Genomic DNA, 21,356 nt, shown 5'->3' on the forward strand with positions numbered 1-21,356 from the left:
TTTTAGCTCCCTGTCTGTAAAATCATGATACCAGTACTTATCTGCTTCATAGTCAACAAATGTTTGCACAACATTTTGAAGTAATATAGTCCTAATAATATTTCATTTCTGTTTTGGAACAAAGTACTCATGAACAGTAGCAGAGATCATCACTGAGGTGCTTCAACTTTGGCCATACAGCCACCCAACAGCCACCCAACAGGTGAAGGGGTTGAGGTACAGGTCATGACTCCATGTGGCCTTTACCAAGAAAATGGGAGCTCCATGTAGGCTGCACCTCTGCCCTGCAGCAAAGAATCAGCCCTTTTTTAGATGCTTGTGTAATCTATATATGAAAGTGTGGGCATTGTAAAGAAGACATTCTTTGCTGTAGCATGGCAAATAATAAAAGATAGCAAATCAAAGTAAAGACTATAATTTATTAGATTCAGAAATATCCAGCATCTTTTAAAAGGACACAAAAGACAGTATGGGTGGTTAAAAACACAGATGGATCTACCCAAACAAACTCTCTTAAGCACTTTATCAGTCCTGACCTTCTCTGAATGACCGCCAGAAATAATAGCTGCACTTAGTGGCCGCCAGTGTATATAATAGCAAAAATACTTTGCATAGTAAAAGCTTTACAACCTTTAGGGGAGAATTTCTTAAAGCTGCAGACCCTTCTCAGGTTATAAAGTTATTTCCTTAGCAGTCTTTTTTGTAGTCTAGAACAACAGGAACATTTTATTTCATCCCTCCCCTGTCAGTAACCCTTAGTTTGAATGAACATTTGGGATAACTTTATTTCACAAAAACTCCTGGTGAGAATTGTGCAGCTAGTCCAGGGTTTCTGCAGTACCTTACAAGATATGTGAATCACACCATGAATATTGGGGCAGGTGGCTTTTGAAAATACTGTTGATGTGCTCCTTCTGACTGTTTTTCTACTGCATGCTTAATTACATCATTTTGCCTGTTCCTATTTTACTGTTCATATAGCAGAATCAGTGGCACCCACAAGTCTGACTCTAAGTCAGAATGACACAGTTCTGTGTTCCTTCAAATGGCACAATGATTTGAGTAGAAACTCACTGAAATGGTACAGAGGAAATGAGGGCTATACTGTGCTGCTTCCAACCGTTGCACTGCTTCAGAGTTCCCAGTTACTTCTTTTAGTGTTCTGGTTTGGCAGAGTACCCTGAACCTTGATCTTGACGGTGGGCATGGTACTGTAGGGTGGCTTGCTGCAAGAGCCATCCTCAGCTGTGAGGGGACAGAAAGCAGTCATTCTCAGGAGTGTTTCTCTGGGAAAGCTGGCCTCACCAATATCATGTAATGCTTTTGGGCACTGTTCAGAGAAATGAAACAATTAAACCTACTTTGACAGACTTGTAGCAGCTTGGCTTGGAAAACAGTTCATGTTGCTGATGCTGAGGCTAATTAGGTCTTGTGGCTGCTCCTGTAAGAAGGGACAGAAGCCTTCTTACAAAAAGGTTTATATACATGTACTGTATTATCTATTTTATTATACCTACATGCAGCCTTTATTATATACGTTGTTTTGTTTCCGCTAAAAAGAATATGACATAATCTGACGTGGTAGATAAGGCCCTGGATAAAGACTTGGGAATCCCGAGTTCTCCTTCTGAACCCGCTGACCTGCTGTGTGATGCATGCCGGAAATGTAGCTCCTCTTTTTCTTTTTTTCTTTCTTATCTTTTGTTTGGTCTGTCTGGGATCCTAAATGCTCCAGGACAGAGAATGTTTCTTGCTCTGTGTGCGTGCATAGTTATACTTGATACAGCATGGGGATCTAGGAGGTACTGTAAAAGAGAAACTAATAATGATTCCTTTGACAAAGGCCCCAAGAAAGCGACAGTAAGAAGTGGATTTAAATTCAATACTTACAGAGGTTTTCATGATTTAAATGGGGATGAAGTCTAAAATGAAACACTCTGACTTTGAGCTAATAACTGTCTGTCTTGGAACCTTTGGCTTGTCTGACATGAATTTTGTTTATGGGCATCATGGCTGAAACTGAAGGAGTTTACCAGTAATGTGGAAAAAAAAAAAGAAGTGAAATATCTTACAGGTCCGGTCTGTGGGCCCAAAGTACCAGAGCAGGAAATTAAAAAGATTTTACAAGGGTTTGATTTCTGCATGTACCCAAAAAATAGCTTAGACATAAATGATGAGGTTTAGGCTTCAAACAATGAGATGCAATGGGTTTTTGTGGCTGCCTATTTAGCAGGTCTCCAAGCAATAAATGATTTCACACATTATACAAGTTTCAGAAAGTCACACCTAGTGAAGTGAGATTTATTCAATAAATTGTTATTTATGGTTCTTATATTGCCTGGAGTGTGAAAATTTGCTCCAAAGATGTTGCCATCTTTCAATACAGAATGTGATGCTACCAGCAATAAGGAAGCAATAGTAAGGTTTTGAATGACAAGCCTGTGAGGTAGCCTTGGTTGGTTATGCATGTGTGCAGTTAGTTGTGTTTTTGTTTTTGTTCATTTTTGTTTTTGTCTGTTTTGTTTTTGTTTTTCCAATAGGTTGCTTATATTTTTTTTCTGCTTGAAATTGAGTGAATAAATCCCTGCAGCTATTTGCTCACCTTCAAAAATCCATTTGATTCTGCCAGTGACCTTTCAGTATTTTGCTTTCCATGAATAGTCAAGAAAACAACAGAGAAATAAAGATAAAAACAGAGAAATCTGGAGGAATAATAAGTCAGAAAAAGGACACTTAAAGGTCCAATTCCTCAAACATCTATCAGCATCCGTCCCATCCTGTCCCATCCCAGTTCCAATCCTTGTTCCATCTGGGAGCCCTTATTTATGTTCCTGGTATTCTGCCTGATCAACCCAACTATGAAAAATCCCACAACTCTGCCAGCTGCAAAGGAAGAGCTGCTCTAGTGCCGTCCTTTGGGGTTTACAAAGCAAGGCAGCGGATGCAAAATCAGGGGGTTCCTGGGCTCGGGGGACATTGGTGTGACTGCAGGCATGAAGGTAGCAACAGAAAATAAATAGATAGCAAACACTGGAAGAAAAATATTTCTTTGCTTGTTTTAGTTTTGTGCTGAGGAGATGACTTTGCAGGCATGTTTGCTGAGGGGCAGGGTATTGAATCACGCCTGAGAGAACAGGCTCATTGACTTTTCCCCTAAATGCGTAGAGAGGGGGAAAGGAAGGACTTGGGCATCTCAGTGTCACTTTGTTATACTCCCATTTTTTTTATGAATAAAAAGTGCTGTCGCTGTAATCTGCTATATCGTGAAGGACTCTGAGCATATTTTGCTTATATTTCACGTGTGGGTCCAATCCAAAGCCAGCTGGAGTCAGTGAGAGCATTTGGATGGGGCTTGTCTTTTGCTGTGGATTGAAATCCAAGAGTATTTTTTTCAGTGGAAAGCTTTAGGGGCTGCAAAAGGTGTCTGTTGAGTCCCTGCTCTTGTAAAAGAGAAAGTAACTTCTCATTGTCTTTTTTTGTTTGTTTGTTTTAATGAGATATTTCAACTACTTATCAGTGATGCATGAGCATGGGCCTCAGAGAAAATCTCTGCTGACAGGAATGGGTTTTATGCTTCCAAATCATGTAAGTGAACTCAGAAATGTACCCCAAGGCAAAGGTGGGCCGTGCATTTTCTCTGGCAGTGCCAGCTCAGGAAGTCCCCTTTCCTGCTCGCCTTGTTTGTTCCTGCCCCAGGCCATGCTCTCCTTCACCCAGAAGGTGGTGGTGCCAGCCCAGCCACAGTAGGAGTTACTTGTTTTGCAGAGTTTCCCCAAGCCAGATAGCCCTCTCAGTGGAGAGCTCTCATGCTAGGACACTGTTTTCCTCCCGTAGGGATGACCACAGATGACTGTCTTCCCCAGGAGAGCTTTTTCCTTCCTGTTTCTCTGCCCCTCAGCCAGCTCACGTGCCCTGGCCCGTGTGGGGCAACCTGGCGCGACACAGACCAGCTGTCTGTCACCTGGTGGACTACAGCCCTGAGCTACCCTTCTCTGCAGTGCTCACCCCATGAAGTCAAGAGGCACTGTTGCAAGCAGAAGCTAGGCACCCACTAGGTGGGAAGACTTAACAGCTGTTAAGGATAAAAACCACCCTGCCCCTTCCCAAAGTATTTGGGACTGCCAGGAGGAATCTATTCCAGCACAACAGTAGAAAGTTCAGGCAGATCCCAGACCTGACCAAAAGTTATAGGCTCCAGACAGAAACACTGACTAATACAGGACAGAAGCATAAATATGTAAATATTTGTGGGAAGTCATCCCGCAGGCATGTCTTTGTTAACTTTGAGGAGCAAAAAGGGAGCAGAGTGTACTTGTATAAAAGTGCAAAGGCTTTCAGAACAAACGGTGGCATTTTCCTAATCTCACGGACAGAGACAGTTTAGGGCTGTCCTAGTTATGCTCGGGATGTTCAGGGAGCATTGACGCTTGTCCTCGTATTTGAATCTATTGTTTTGGAAGTCATGAGGTTATGCTAGAAAGCAGCACATTTAGCAGTTACAAGGCTGGTCCCAGTCTCTCTGTACCTACCTAGAAAAACAATATTAGGGATCCTCTTCATCCAGCAGAGAAAATCATAGTATAATCTTGTAGCTCAAGTTAGCACGTACAGATTCAAATAGGAGGTAAGTGGCAACACTTTGGTAGTAAGAGTAAACTATTATTTTTCAGCCCTGTAGCAAGGTCAGGTGGAAAAGCAAGACTAGCTAAAATTTTGTGCAGATTAATAAAGTAGAATATAATCCCCTACTTCCTTTATTATTATTTATTAATAAAATTAGGATATAATTCTCACAAACTAATCATGGTAATTGGTAATGAAGCCTGGCCAGGCTCACCCGCTTCCTGCTCCTTACCACTAGTCTGCCATATCATAAAACTCGTAAGACCTGCCAACCTGCAGGTTGAAAGGTAAAAACGTGTATGTTGGGATGGAGAGAGAGTGTGCTCAGTACACAGATAGTGATCTCTGGCCAGGAATAAATATTTCCTTTACTTTCCCCTGTCACAAAAACCTCCACAAAAAACTGTGAGGTCAATTTGACAGCAAATGCATGCCAGAAAGCAATTTTTGAGGTATACTTTACTGTGTTCAGTCTTTAACTGATCTATACCACTTCTGAGGAGAGGCTGCAGGAGACACAGCTGTGTCTTCTCTTGGTCACAGCTGGCACAGCCCTTTATTGAGCCAAAAGTTCAGCTCCTTGTCTCAAGGAAAACTTTTTTTTCCCATCATCATCTGTGCATTGAAGACGTTTAGAGATGCAATCTACCATACCTGTTGAAATGTGTAATAGCTTCCAGATCTTCTGTCTTATTTATTTCTTTTCTATCAAATAAAGCTGTAATCTTCCGTGAGTAGGATGTTTGTATGCAGCCCAGACCTGCAAGATGATGAGTGCCTCATCTTACCATCTAAATGCGAGAATTGAAAGTGTTCAATGTGATGTGAAATTGGTAGCTTAAGGTAACTAGCAGAGGTGTCTCTTCAGATTTTGAGAGAGAAATTTTGCACTTTATTCTGCCTTCTCAAGAGAGACTTATACTTTGTACCACTTGGAGTGGTACCAATCTGGCATTGAGATACTGTGATGACTGATGCCAGCAGGGGAACTGTACATTGACAGTATTTCAATGGATTTTCTCAGGAAATGTATCAGGCAGAAGAGAGCCTGAGAAACAAAATGAACTTTCTAAGTCCCTGTCTTGTTTAAGATTACACAGTCCCATAGAAAAGCAATGTAATAATGACCTTTTTAATATGCAGTAAGCTTCACTGGTGTTTTTTAATATGCCGTATCACGAGAAGGGTATAATAAGCTCGTATAATTTTCCTTTTCCTCCTTTCCTCCTGCCTTTTCCTTCTTTCCAGTAATATTTACTCAGGTCACCTTAGGCTTTGGCTAAAGCTCTACCGTGGGAAAACATCATCGTTTTCTCACTTCTGGTTTGTGCAACAAAATTCTTTCCCTCTTCCACTTCCCCATGAAAGAGAATGGCATAAAATTATCTTCTGGATTGTTTATTGGTGTAATAACTGTATGTCAATAAGTTGCAACAGTTTCCCAACTTGTCCTTTAGCTCCGAGTAAGGGGATTTAGACAGATTCTCTGTTTATGGCTTTTGAATAAGAAGGATTAGGGTGTTGGTATTGTTCTTCTCCTCCTTTGTCACTATCTAGAAAAATTCTCCATCCCGCTTTACAGCTGTCATGTTGTTAATAGTGAAGTGATTGCCTGTGAATCTGAAACCAACAGCGTGAATGTTAACAATGACTGGTGGGAATGAAGGGTCCTGGTGTGGAAAGCACAAATAGTAGCTGACACTCCTCTGGAGCACCTGGGCCTGAACCACTTTCATTATGGTCTTATGCTAAGAAACTGTCCTGCAGGAAGGGTCTAGGTAACTCTATGGGCACTAAGGATAACTTTCTCCTTTGAAATGTTGGTTGTTCTTTTAACCACCTGACAGAGCTTGGGCAAGTAAGTGCTTGATGTGTCCAATGAATGATTTCTTGCCAAAAATCTGTTTCTGAAAAACAGAAAGCAAGCTTCCTGTATAGTCCAAACCAATCCTGTATTTGTTTGTTCTTGGATAGTATGTATCCTCTAATGGGGGGTGTAATTATAAAACGTTGGAAGTCTAAATTAATTTAACTGATTAACAAATCCAGTGGCAGATTAACAAATCTGTTTAGCTAGGAGACATCTTCCTTGGCTGTTCCTCCCAACACCTCCTGGCTGCTCTACGGCACTGTAATGTACCTGCTTATTCCTTATGCTGTTGACAATAAATCACAGTTGGGCACAGGAGCTCTACTCTGTAACATGGGCTGCCATGAGCATCACAGACATGGTCTTCGTTCTCTTTGTTGTCATCTTAGAAAATACTAAAATTTGAATAATAATACTCTTAGAATGTATTTTGAACACCTGAAGTTCTGTGATATTCTCTGTTCTGATTAGATGGGATATTTGCCATGACAAAAAAAAAAAAGGCTTTTCTGTGTACGTGCTTATGAACAAACTTTCATGGGTGAGCAATGAAAAGACAGGCAAGCAGCATCATGGACCCTCGCTCTTTCTGTGCCACATTGCCTCATGCACTTGCAAAGTGAGGCTGCTGGTGCAACTACAATGGTAGGACAAGATCACACATGATAGGGGAGGATGTTGCAAACTTACACCAAACGAGATGTGGTCAGAGAAGAATTTATGGATGAAGATGTTGTCCACTCATTTTTCTATAAAATATGGTGAGGAGGGACCAGAAATGGACAACATCCACAGAGGATGACACAAACCTTCAGATGGATTTCTTGCATTAATTGTACCCGTTGACACAGCAGTGTGGCAAGTTCTGTCTCCACAAGTTAAAGTCAGAGAAAACAAGTCCAAAAAGTGGTTTGTGACCACTGTGTTTATAATAAAAAATTGCCTCCCTGGCATCATCAGTAGCATGGAGGACTCAGTGTTTGGGCTCTCCGCAACTCCTTGGAATCTGTCCCAGAATTACCTGTACCACTGGTGCCCCACTGATAAGGACACAGCACTGCTCTTTAGCCAGACAGGTGAGGCCATATTATGATTCTTTTATGAGAATTTTACAGGCTCATCTTTTCTCAGTCTGCATCACACTGGATAACACCTGAAATGTGACTCATCTAGCAAAACAAGGTTAGGGTTTGGCTTATTTTGATGTGGAAGAAAACACCATATGAGGGGCATGAGGGTCAAGTAGCTACACTCTTTGAGTTGTAAGCATAGTTAAAAGAATTCTGTGAAGGAGGATAACTGATAATTGGCTGATGTGATGTAGAAAATATGCATTTCCTACTTGGTTTGTGTCCCCTCTCCCTGCCAGTGTTATCACTCTGGCCTTGTTTGCACTCAGTGAGATATCACAAAGCTGGTTTGCAGAAAACATGGCAGCGCTCAGATTAGGGGAGACACTGTGACTTGAATCTGCCTTTCTTTCACATGTGGTAAATGCACAGTTAGACTCCAACTTCTGCATCAGGCTGGTGCCGCCCCATGAAAGAAGCCTGGCTTGGAAAGCAATGAAGTGTCCTTGAGGCTGATGGGCACGTTGCAATAGCAGTGTTGCTGGTTTGCTGAATCAGTCTCATCCTGGGAAATGCTCAGCTCCTGGATAACATTTTTCCTTTGTTACACTCCTCTGATAAGTGAAGGATTTTGACCTGCTTCTTGGGCTGAGTTGTTAGCTCACTGCTGATACTGGGTAGTACGTGTTACAGTTCATCTGTATTAAGCAGAGAGGGGAGATCTCTCATCTTCTATTTTTAGAGAATTCTTTATGCTGTTGCATACAACAACTGTAGCAGTATTTGTTGAAGTATGGGTAGTGATTAGATATAAAACGTTCAAACCTGGCTGCTGAGTTGGGGTTGGGCAGAATCATGATGAATATAGAGGCAAGAAGCAAATAAGTGTAGCAATTACTAAGGAATATTCTCTCTCTCTCTTTTTTTTTTTTCATGGCAGCCAAGCCTTTATTTTTAGTTTGGTTTTAAGTAGAACATCAGCAGAGAAACATTACATCACAGTGTAGATTCAATCTGAAATTAAGCCTGAAAAGGAAGTAAACATTATAAAATGGCAATGATTTCCATAATTATTGCCTTTTATTCAAGCACAGGTATAATGGCTGACCTTGCAGAGACTGCCAGCCTCTCTGTACAGTCCTTTCTACTAGGAGCTGCGACAGGAGGAAAAATGGTAATAAATTCTGGCTGCTGTAAACAGCTGAGTTTAATACATGCTGCAGTGCTCTTTACGCTGTCTTAGACAGAGGAGAGATGGCTTTTCTCTTGTGCCCCAGGGTAGGTGGACTGCAGGGATGCCTGTATCTAGCAGAATCCGAATCAGAAGCTGCCTGTGAGCAGTGTTTCCCATGAGCAAAGGGCCGTGCCAGGGAGATAAGAGGTGCCCTGGCTGCAGCAGGAAAGTCCTCGTCCCCATGTGCCCCTGTGGGGACGGGGCCTTTGTAAGGGGGTTCTGCCATGGGGAATTCGCTGTTGGGGAGAGAATCTAACAATTTAATTAAAAGTAAATTAAGGCATTAAGAGTTAATAAATGTATTAATGGTATATTAAAATTAAAAATAATTAATACATTCAAAAATTACAGTGTCTCTTTCCAAACCACCTTATAAAGGCTTGAGGGATTCTCTGTAGTTTGTTTTACCCCTGAAGGGCTTCTAAACAAGCAAAAAAGGATTCAGATTTCAGATGCCGAAACATGCCTTGCTGACAAAGAGAAGCTAACTTTACAGCCATTCAAACAGCACTCCTTTCCACAGCAGTCAGGGTACTCATGGCTCAAAAGGGGCTGTCATGTCTTGTGCATGCACTTGTGGGCTGATCTGATGAGAATAGAAGTGGAAAAAGGAAAGGTCTTTTAGGCTTCATTTCAGCAAAGTATTTCAGCTTGACAAAAGTAAATTAAGGCTGAAATTGTGCTGAAGTACTTCTCTGAATCAAAGCCTAAAACAGTATTTTGCCTGTTCCCTTATGCTTGAGTTTTAATTGGTGAAGCGAGACATGAACTAACTATAATTCCTGCTATTCTGTAATCATTAGAAATGATTTTTCTACCAGTGTCCAGGTAGGTTACTGTGTTAGAATTAATTTGCATTTGTTTCAAACAGCAATAAGCTAAGCACAAATTCTGGTGTTCATTTTGATTGTAATCTTCTGTCTTGCACATATAGATATATCTATTCATTGTGGAGGAAACTTATCTTTTCAGTTTGCAAATTTTTCCTGATAGAAACCATGCATTTGCGTGTGTTTGCTTATCAGCAACTTGCGTGTAGTGCGAGGGCATGGTACAAAACTGGCTGAAGTGTAAGAATGTTGATAATAACTGATTTGCATCTGTATCTGCATCTGAAAGCAGTCCTATGAATAGGCAGATCTCCCAGAGCCTTTGTTAATTGCAGACCTTATGCACTAACGCATAAAGATATCCTTTGATCTGTAATCAGCAGTGAGGTTACCCAGGGCAGCTTCGCTTCTCAAACATCTCCAGTTCAGCTTCGCTTCAGTATTGAGTTACAAGCACTAAGGTATTTATTGCTTCATGTTCTTCCTGGTGAGGAGGTTGTCCCATATGCTTCCTGCAGTCATCATCTGTCATGCTCCCCCAGCCCTCTCTGCATCTGATGCTGCACCTCTGAATGTGGCTATTGTTCACGAGTGCCTGTGTTTGCACATTCCCTGACTCAGGGCCTTTTCTCATGGCCATAGCCGTGCAGACCGATTGCTCCATCACCATGCTCACTTTTCCTGTAGCAACAATGACTCACATGATTTTGTTTTGAAATATTCATGGGGTAGGTCTTCTTGCTAAAAAGCTGCAAAAACATGTCATTTATTTGGTTTGAGTCAAAAGAGAGGAATTCCAGGATTTTTTCCCTATTTAAACAGCCTGGAGTGGTAAATGAGAAACAATCAGCAATAATTTTGCATAGGTAGAAAAGCATGTTTGAGAATTTCACACAGCCTGGATAATTGAAAATGTCCTGCCTCATTGTATCAAGGACTCATTCTTAAATTCTCATTTTATTCCTCCCTGGCCTATCTGGGGAGTAGTTGGTGGTATCTGGGTTAATGAAACACATGTTCTCACAGCACAACAGCCCCAGGCACGAAGCACAAGCCACTGATCTAGGGAGCTCTGGGTGCCTGCCACCTCAGAAGGGGGTGCCTCGGGGTCAAGGAGTGTACTGCAGCTGAGCACTCACACTGTGGAGCAGGAAAAAAGCAGTAACATCTCCCTGTCATCATCTAGCTCTTCAGACAGACCAGAGATCTTCAAGGGCTTCCTTTAAAAGCTGGCCTCCTGCAGGAATGCTGCAAGAGCTGAGTGCAGCCAGACAGCTGCAGTATGGAGACTGTTACTCATGATAGTGATATATTTTCATTTGTATCTTGTCCATGATGCTGTTACTTGGTCTTATCCACCTGAATGAAACTGCTGCTATTATTTAGTCTTATCCACTGAGAGAAATGTTTATTTTTTCAGTGTTTAGGTGTGTGTTGTATCTGGTGCAGTGCAGTTCTGACCCAAATGCCAGCCTGTGCAGTAACCGGAATCCGCCCCCAACACACACTCCATTTCTCATCCAAACTTTAGCAGTCTGCCACGATTTTCACTGCCATTTTCCCTTTACTTGATGCCTTTCCAACTTTCTGCTTTTTCCTTCCCCTCTGCCTCTGCAGTTTGTGTGTGGTGAAGGAGGAGGCTGGCCAAATTCTCGGCCTTGTAGTTTCTTCCCAGAGCCCTTTACAGTCCTCTGCAAATCTCTCAGACCATTTCGTCTTGCAGAGTTGTTGCAGACTTCGCCCTCTCTCTCAGAGACTGGATGGAACTAACCCAAGATCTGGGGAGGTGTTGAAGGGTGCAGTAGAAAAGTGTCAGGCGGCCAGTCCTGCTACAGAGTTCATCAGTGGCATAAGGACAGGAGCTACCACAAGAAAGCACTGCTGTGGGCTGTGATCAGACACGTGGGTGTGTAATACCCACCTGAGTCAAGGTATGACACTGGGGAAGGTCAGAGGCTCCAGACTCCAACCACAAGTGGGAGGAAGCCCTCCCAGGCAGACGAGGCGATGTGGGTCAGGAAGGTGACGCGGTCACTGAGCAGTTGTAGGTTGGAGCATGTATGCATTAAAACACCAGCTGAAGGCATTCAGCAAATGTGGACAGAGTAGCATAATTAAGTCAGCAGGAAGAAATGAGAAACATGAAAAGGTTGTGGAAAAGTAAACACAGGCAGTGGAAAGACTTCTTTGTGAATTTACATTTTTGGCTTCATTACTCCATCCAAGGAAACAGCAGGACCAGTCCTGTGCATGGTCCAGGGCACCCACATAGAGCTGGCATAGAGCTGGCCCTGGGGTGACAGACCTGCTGTGTGGCTTGGACCTACATGTAAGGGTGGTCCTCCCTCCCCTCCTGGCATATTGAGCTTGTCCATTCCTTGGGAGAGGAGGAGGAGGAGGCAGGTGTCTTCTCACCTGCTCCTCTTCTCAATGTAAGTGCCAAAACGACAGTGGGGAGGCATGAGGGTAGCAAGACAGGGTCCAGGAGGCCTGCCAGCACATGGTTGTCCACACTGGAGGCACAGTCTTGGATTTAGGAGGTGCTTAGGGTGTGAGACTCCCTCAGGTGTCTGAGAAACTGTAGGTGGAGGGAGGAGTGAGAAGGAATACAAGTTTTGGCTGTTAGTATGAAGAAAAGGCAGTTGTCAAGTGTATCTGTGAGATATTACCAACGTGAGTAGTGTGTGTAACCAAACATGACTTTAACGTTTCATGGGAGCTGATGACTTGCAGCACTCAAAGAGTGATGGTCTTCTGAAACAGACACATCCAGAACTGGCATCTGCATTGGCAGTGCTCCCTGCAGCCAGGACAGTGTCCATTCACTGTTCAACAGCAGACAGCATGTGCTTCTGAGAATCCGGTGATTGTGCTATGGCATATATCGATGATTAGTTTTTAATGTAGACTAGATTTGGGGTAATTCGTTGGTGAAGTGAGCTGGAAATTGATAGCAGACATCATCCTATCTATGGAATAGTAAATGTGCTTGATCTCCTCCTCTGTTGTTCTCTCTCCAAGGTATAGCCTAGTATCTGCCAATACCAAATTCAGCATTCCCAGAATTATATACTTTTTTTAACTGAGAGGCAGTAGGTATATTGAGAAGTAGGTATATCGTACAGCCTTAGGAATAGAAATGCTCCAGCAGCTACTACTTAAAGAAGCAGTATCACTTTGTGTGCTAAAATCTCTATCATTTTGGTCCTAAAGTCAAATTATGGCAATTTAGCTCATTTCTGTGCGTAGGATGAGCTGTAACAAGTGTTTGTGCTGCAGTCTGTGACATGAGAGTGGCAGTATCGGTTCGATTACCATTCTTCTATTACGAGATAAAGTTGAGTCATGTGAATTTGCTTTTGACGTGGGCATTAACCATGCAGTCCCTACAATTCAGCTGAGTCATGGCAGTATCTGAAATTCTTATAGCTCGTCTCTTTTTCTGACCTTTGTGTCTCCACATGCAACAAGGAAAAGTTTCTATGTGCTACCGTGAGAAAATGATTTGGAGAACAAACTACCCCAGTGGAAGAGAAATCAACTTTGAGTAGGAAAGATGCAGTGTCATTTTTTGCCTATAAAGTGACAAAAGACCTTTTCTTAAAGAGTTGCTTTGATGATGATGTAACCTTTCCATTTCCAGAAAGATTCATCAAGTTGTATAATTGTAAATGTAAAGGAGAAGTGTCTCTCGTTTCCTGTCATTATTGATAGGCTTATAGAGAAAATGTCAGATATTTTTTTCTTTATCAAGAATGTATTAATAAGATGGTATAACACCATGTTAGTACTTTCACAGCAAGAAGGTCATGGTGTTTTTTTTCTAATCTAATTAACAAAAAGGACAGCAAAAGCCCAAACCTGAGCAAATTCCAAATAAGGTTAGGCATACATTTTAACAAATGACAACCATGGGGAAAAAAAAGAAAAAAAAAAAAAAAAAAAAGGAAGTAGAAGTGGTGAATCACCTGTGTTTTGAAATCAATTGTAACTGGCTATTTTCTCTAGAAATTGTTCACTAGTTTTGCTTTAGCTGAGTGCAAATTATTGGGATAGGTACAGCTTAATGGGATGAGTTCAGTGGACTGGGCGTGTGCTGAGTATCCTGGCTATATAATAGCCTTACATATCGATGTTAAAAGAAACTTCCTTTATCCCACAAAAGTTACAAACCCAGTCACCTTTTCACAGATGATTATAGTAGTAGGCTTATTCAGCATGTACGGTTAAATGTGCGTGCGGGACAACCCATATCTGATAGACCAGGCAGAAGTCTCCGTCAGCAGCTCTGCTGGGACAAAGCATCCATCACGGGCTGGCAGAGCAGCCCATGTCGCTGGGACACGTGTCTCAGCAGCGGCACTGCCGTGTGTCAGAGGGAGCGAGCCCCACGCCAGCGTGGCACTGGCACCCCAGCACAGCTGGCCCTGTGCTGCAGTGACCATAGCGCGTCTCCCGCATGCACACCGGCAGTTCTTCCCCTCTGAACTATGTGGTGCTTTATGCTCCTTGTTAGTACATGACTCATGCAACGGTTTGGTTTCTTGTGCCCATGGATAAAATTACCTGCATGTAGGTAATAAACGCAGCCTTTTCCAGTAGAATGACAGCTAAAACATTATGCAGAGTTTCTGTAAAAATGCATGAACCAGATGAAGAAGCCTACTCTCAAGACCTGCTCTCTGTATTGTCAAAACTACCCAGGACTATTACAAGTGAAAGTATTCTGAAAATATTCTGTGAGTTTTCTGTTGCTTTATTTTGTGTGTTTCACACACCTTAAAGGAAATAAGCCATCTGATTGACTTCACATTTCTCATGAACAAGAACATTTGGGACAGCATGTGGGTTGCACAACTTGAAAGGAAAAAGTAGACTTGTTTTCCTAGGATAGGACTTTCTTCTTCTAACTTACAAAATACGCTTCTCATGAATAATAATACCCTTTTGAAAGGATTTGAATTGTATTTTAGAGATTTAAATTGTGGGTTCCCTTACATCTGTTCTCTCTGAAGTTGACCTTACGGAATGTAAAAGCCTCACACCAAAGTGAAAGATATGTATCCTTTGTAATTATCTTTCCAGCTATGGCAGAGACACAGATGCTTTGGAAAAGTAAGAGTTTGGTGACACTGGTGGGTGTCTTCAAGTCTCTCTGACCTCTGCACAAGCAGTGCCTGTGCATGGAGCCTTAAAAAAAAGCACAGGCCAAGGGGCTGACAAGGGCAATGGTGTGACCTGCGGGATGCTGGCCAAGCAGGGTGCTGCCACATGCTGTGTTCAGCTGCTGCCCTGCCCTAACCGCCTTCTGGGAAAGCTCTGAAGGAGAAATCGATGTCCTGGGCTGGAGCCCGAAGCCTCCCCTAGCGTGGGAATAGCACACACACGAGGATGCAGGGGCTGATTTACGTCACAGCACTGTGTGTAAAACAGCAAGTTACAAAAGGGCATTCTATAGAAAGGAAAAAAATATTCACTGAATATTAGAAGAATGTTTGTCTTCCTGCTTTTAGCTTAGTCTGGCTCTTTTTTTAGTCATTCATGTAAGACGACCGAATCGGTAGCAGTTGAAAATGCCACAGCGTCATTAAAGTGAGCTTGAGAATTGTGCCGGGAGTCTGCACCGTGCTCTACAGTTCTTCCAAAACACAGCATTATGTTTGGTACTGCAGTCACTCTAGGGACCAAAATAGGAGTCAACATCAGCATTGTTGCATGCTATAAAGAAAAATTAGAGAAACACGTAATTTTACAAGAATACTGGTTAAGGCTTCATATGTTATAAAAACATGCTATAATTGATAGACCTTAAAGGAAGTATCAAGTGAAAAAAAAACACAACAGAGTAAGAAGACAAGTGTTTACAATTTTTATGTTTCCCAAAACTTTTCTCTCTTCTTCCTCTAATTCTCGCTTTTCCCATTCGTCAGACTTCAAAAGTTAATCACTGACAGGAACAAACAGATGAAACCTTTCTCCTGGCCCTGGAATAGTCAAGTAAAAATGCTTCTGAGAGTTATTCCAGTGGAAGTCTGATGCCACCTAAAGTTTCCAAAAAGTCTTGCAGTAAAAGAAATCAGCATGCCCCCTTCCTGCTCCCCCCCTGCCCCAGCATTCTCAAGCAATAATTGCTCTGAAGTTATTAGTTATTTATAGTTATTTGTGGCTACATTAAGCACAGCACAAGTTTGCACTGTGAGAAAATTAGCTCAGTCATGCTAGGCTAGGTAAAATCCCAAATTTCTGTCATCCTCAGCATGCAAGAAGCAGACGCTGTAATTCAGTCCAAAATCAAAGCTCTGTAACGGAGACTTTATTCCTCTGCAGTTAAAACTGGCTTGGTAATGAGGTTCCTTTATTTTTAACGTTTGGAAACCATGTGACTGTAAAAGGGAATCAGATTCAGTAGGTGGAAGGACAATGTATGCAGTATATGTTCTGCCAATGACATTAAGCCTTAGTATTTAGGGTATGCTGACATGGATATTTCAGAGCACCTTTCTGAGCAGGGTTAATGCCATGATCACCACAGTTGGTCAGTAAGTCCATCAAAATACACTGCACTAAAAGTAGGCTGTTGTCACAAAAATACACAAACTTTGAAAAATGTGTCACTTTTACTAATTTTCTTTGGAACAAGCATTGTTGGTTTTTTGTTTATTTTTATTCTGTTTTTATCTGAGTTAATAGTTTTTCTTAACAATACTTTGCATCAATTTTTATTTTTTCATTTGTTCTTGTTTGTTTATCAGTGCTTGACGTAAGAACACCAATATTGTGCATTGTTAATACTTAAGTGGTCATTACAGCTGAGAACTGCAGTTGGTTTTTGATTTCAAGCAATCATTCAAAGTGGCTGTTATTTACTGTTGTTGGGAACATTAAATATCGTCTTCTAGATCATAGTCTCCTGACTGCTGTGATGAAACAAACTGATTCTAGTCTTTTAGCTTTAGTTTCAAGTCACTTAAAGGTGGACATGGGAGGAGCTACCATGCTCCCCACTGCAGAGGGAGTATGGACTGGAACGACACCTAGGTCATCAGAAGTCAGGAGCAGTATGTTGAAAGGCATGTGGGGAAACGGGGGCAGCCCCTTGGGCACTTGCATTTTAACACACTAAGTTTATCAGCTGGTGATACATGTTCTGGATGAACAAGCTCTGCTCACACAGATGTTCCTCTCTCTTCAGCACCCTCTCGAGCTGCTCACACGCCGTGGTGGCTCTGCTGTACCCCTTCTCCTGGCAGCACACCTTCATTCCTGTTCTGCCCTCGTCCATGATTGATATCGTGTGCTGCCCTACACCCTTCCTGGTGGGACTGCTCTCCAGCTCTCTGCCAAAACTGAAGGAGCTGCCTGTGGAGGAGGTAGGAGCTGGCACCAAAATTATTTGCCTGGACTAAAACTGGACTTGCCCTGGAGAGAGGCACAAAAGTCCACGTGTGTGTAATTTTTAATACTCCTTTTTGTTTCTTCTCTGCCAAATTCTCATGTACAACTGCCTCTTGGTAAAACTGCAGTTGTAAGTTTAGTCTTCTCTTTTATCCCCCTCTCTGTGCCTGGCACCTTGACAGAGAGAAGCAAATTGTAACCTGGTTAACAATTAAGTAGTGTAAATATTCTCATTTCTTTTGATTTTGTTGTTCCTGGACCAACAAGAGGAAGTATGAAATGCCAGTTGCTATGACACCTGTTAATGCTAATGCAAGTTGTGCATGAAGCCATAGGCAGGAGAGAAAATAAAGCCTTTAAGGCCTTTTTTTTTTGGTAACTTTTAAGACTTTGCTAATACTATATTGGAATTCAAATGAGGGTTCCACTTCATCAGTTCTTCCAGTAAAATACCACCAAATTCCTCAAGGCCACACTGTTCTTTCTTACTTCTCTTTTCCTGTCATTTTTCTATGAAATTATCTTTTTGTGCCCACTTTCAATATATTGTGTGCATCAGGTCCTTGTAAATCTCTGTTGTTTTCCTCCAACTCTCCTAACATTGCTCTTCCACATCTTCTCAGCTCCTTCTCGCAGCATCAGTGCTTCATTAGCATCAACATTTCACACCCTTGCACTTCAGAAGTCCTGCTGCCTAAGACAGTACCATTTTCTTTGAAGCCCTCTGAAATACTTGTCATCCACATGATAGCAAAAAATGATTACCAATAACTTGCATTAAGTGTGAGAAAAAAAAAACCTGCCTAATCCTTTTAACTTTTTTTTTTACATATTTACAGATCCATTATGCTAGATCTGTTGTATTTAATGATGATAAATTAGACTTTAAGCTCTACAGAAAGAACTTCATCAACCTGTTGTTTTCATAGCAGGAATTTGATTCATGTTGAGGCTTGGGACCATTCAGATGATCTTTCTCCATTAAAAAGCAGACACAAATGTTTTCTGTCTCTTAATACATATTTCACTGTAATGTTTTATTTCTTCAGGCTTTGATGGTTAACCTGGGATCTGATCGATTCATCAGACAGGTAAAGTACAGCTTGCAATGTTGCCACACAGCTTAGCAACCTGTTTAGTCCTATCGTATTATTAGGTTTCTTTTTTTTTTTTTTTTTTTTTTTTTTTTTTAATCAGAGATGTGTGGCAGGAACTGTGCAGTAGGCAAGACACTAGGAAAAAAATGCTCATTTTCTGTTTCAGTTGCAAATTGGCACTACTCTCCTCAGGTATCCAACAGGGATTGAGGCCGTAAATGTCAGAAGAAATAAAGAACTGTGTTTGCGGTGTAAAGAAAGCATCCAAAGATAATATCATGTTAGCAAGAAAATTCACAGTGTTAGAGACAAAAATTGCAAGGAAGTCTCTGAGTGAGAGAGGAAAGGTAGAGAATAGTAGTGTGGTAGCAGAAGCAGGAGCCTTGTGAGCCGGGAGATGAAGGATCACCATCTCCTGTAGTAATATGGCACTAGATAACTTCAAAAGTATCTGTCTGCAGGTTAGGTGAGTAAATTTCCTTGCATCCCTGGAAGACATGACTGGTGAGTAGTGGTTGCACTGCTAAGAATCTTGTGTCTGCTTGCTTTTGCTGAATAAGCTTCAAATAAGTTGAAGAGAGCAGTGGGGCAAAACCCCAGAAAACAAGATATGCTAGAATATAAGTAGAATCAAGTACCAAGCAGCTGTGTATACATGTAGCTAGGTTTTGCATGATGTTTATTTAGTAAAAACAACTATTTGGACTCTTCGGCATGTAAAGAGCTGATTCCAAGTTTATATAAGTTTGCCTTGGTCTTTGGATTATTTTGCTCTTTGAATTATCTTTTCTGACTTTAAGAGTAATGAAAAATTTTGTTTAGAAATACATGATAGCTGCACATATGTTTTTATTATTTCATTTATGTAGTCATGACAGTAGCTAGCTGATAAAAAAATGCTTTTCTTCTGAATTTTAAACCGTGCAAAAGTATGTACTATAGTTGCTGTACATGATGAATGTGATTTAAAGATTTTTTTTCCTCTGTCAGATGGATGATGAAGACACGCTGTTACCTAGAAAACTGCAAGCTGCTCTGGAGCAGGCTCTAGAGAGAAAGAACGAACTGATAAATCAGGATTCAGATAGTGATTCAGATGATGGTAAGTTCATTTGGAAACAGGCTCATTATTAACAGACATGTAGGTGGTATTCTGACTTTCTACCCAGGAGAAAGAAACACTTTAATACTCAAGTACCTTTTGCAATATCAAAGATAATCTCTGAACACATGGAATGGGACTGATGACATCAACACACAGTAATACATTATCAGCAGTCTGTTTTAGTTTCTTTGTAACCGACATGCACATGAGTACTTTTAAGCCTTTACTCAAAAAGAGTTTTGCAGTTAACTTGGCCCTGGTTCAATCCAGATAACTATACATGTTTAGAAGTGTGTCTGAATTCAGAGTTGCTGTTGACTCTTGATATATTCAGGGGAGGGAAGCAGGTACCTCCAGGGAATGGTTTCTGTACTAGAGGGGCTGAATTGCCTTGGAAGGTTCACATTTCTCACCAGCAATTATAAAAAGAGCCCAGGGCTAATTTAACTGACTGTGGTTAAACGGTATGCAACGGGCCTCTATTCAGTTTTTGAAATGTATTTCTACTCATCTTTGCTTTACATATCTAAAATTATTTTAACGTCTCAGAAGCAACGAAAACCTAAATTCTACAACACACCCTTTTTGATCTGTTTTGGTATAAATTCATTATCCCCAGAGCAAACATTTTAATTCGCAGTCATACAGAAGTTTGTTAAGAAAACACTTATTCAGATTTAAAGTAAGAGGTATAATTTTGATGAGGCACCCACAGAATTTTTAATTTCCTGACCTGTCTCCTGAGGATTTGTACTTCTTGTTGATTTTTGGTTACGCAACATCAGTTTTGTAGGCTGGCACTCTTGATTATAAAGCATTTTTCCCTATCTGACACATATCCATGGCCGCAAAGGATTTGGTACAACTCCTTTCAGTTATTAGCATCAATAAACTGCTAGATGACAGTACCTGGCTCAGGGGGGATGACAACACTGACAAATCTGGGAGCAGCTGATTTTGGTGTCTTATTGCTGCCTTGTTTTGCAGAATGTAACACCCTGAATGGATTAGTGTCTGAGGTTTTTATCCGATTCTTTGTGGAGACCATTGGCCATTATTCCCTGTTCCTAACCCAGAATGAAAAAGGAGAGCGTGTCTTCCAAAGGGAGGCTTTCCGTAAATCTGTGGCCTCTAAGAGTATCCGGCGCTTCTTGGAAGTGTTCATGGAATCCCAAATGTTTGCTGGTTTCATCCAGGACAGAGAGCTGAGAAAATGCAGGGCAAAAGGTAAGGGTGATGTCCTTTGCTGTGATACAGATCACGTGCATTTCACACTGATAGCATCTTCACAGTTAGCATCTTCATTTGCTGTCGGAGCCTAGCAAATTCTGTGTAGCTAACAAACCGCCAGAAGCACGTTACCTGCTTCTCACGGGGCTAAATGTTAGCGATCGCGCAAAGGCTTTAACCAGGAGAATCCACGGCTGAGCGCCTTATATCACTCAAAGGCAAAACTGCTCGTGCCACAGCAGTGCTCCTGCGAAGGGCACAGCCACCCCTGGCGTGGAGCTGCCCGGGCGGCTGCCCGCCGCTGCTTCTCAGAGGAGCACCGTAGCAGGGCCCGCACGACAAGGCTGAACGGAGCAGGCGGGGAACGGTGCCGTGCTGCGGCTCCCGGGCGGGCTGCAGCGCCCCCCCAGGGCCAGGGGAGGGCCCGGCCGGCCCCAGCGCCACCGTGCGGGGTGGCGCTGCCAGCCCCGGCCGCCGCGGCCCGCGAGGCGCCGTGAGGAGGCCCCGTGGCGCTGCGCGGGCGGCGAGCGGCGGGGCAAGGCGGGAGGATGCGGGTTGTGCTGCACCGCGCTCTGCCCAGCCCCGTCTTCCCCCCTGTCCCGCAGGTCTCTTTGAACAGAGGGTTGAGCAATATTTGGAAGAGCTTCCGGACACCGAGCAAAGCGGAGTAAAACAAGTTTCTGCGAGGCCTTGGTGAGGAAAATCTTTACAAGTGTTTCTGAAATGGATTTGCGTGTCTGGTTGTTGTTGTTTAAGTTCAAAAAAGCCTTGCCTGAGGTGAAATGAGATGATCGACTGGTGGTTTCGGTATGTGATAGGAAGTATCAAAAGGAAAAAAAAAAGTGAAAACATACTTAAACCTGACAAAAAGCAGATTTAATTATGATCTCTGTGAACATCTT

The 21,356-nt window shown here is 42.1% G+C and overlaps 1 protein-coding gene across 1 annotated transcript in view; it reads left to right on the forward strand.

Annotated features, from left to right (window-relative positions):
* DENND2B (DENN domain containing 2B) overlaps positions 1 to 21,356 on the forward strand; it is a 123,922-nt gene that overhangs the window by 101,569 nt on the left and 997 nt on the right. Inside the window, 6 exon segments of the mRNA XM_035550429.2 lie at positions 16,820 to 16,997; positions 18,072 to 18,113; positions 19,110 to 19,221; positions 20,212 to 20,451; positions 21,060 to 21,124; positions 21,126 to 21,147. Of these exon segments, the coding sequence (XP_035406322.1) occupies positions 16,820 to 16,997; positions 18,072 to 18,113; positions 19,110 to 19,221; positions 20,212 to 20,451; positions 21,060 to 21,124; positions 21,126 to 21,147 (659 nt within the window).

The sequence above is a fragment of the Cygnus atratus genome, chromosome 5 (assembly GCF_013377495.2).
Source record: "Cygnus atratus isolate AKBS03 ecotype Queensland, Australia chromosome 5, CAtr_DNAZoo_HiC_assembly, whole genome shotgun sequence".
Taxonomy (NCBI): domain Eukaryota; kingdom Metazoa; phylum Chordata; class Aves; order Anseriformes; family Anatidae; genus Cygnus; species Cygnus atratus.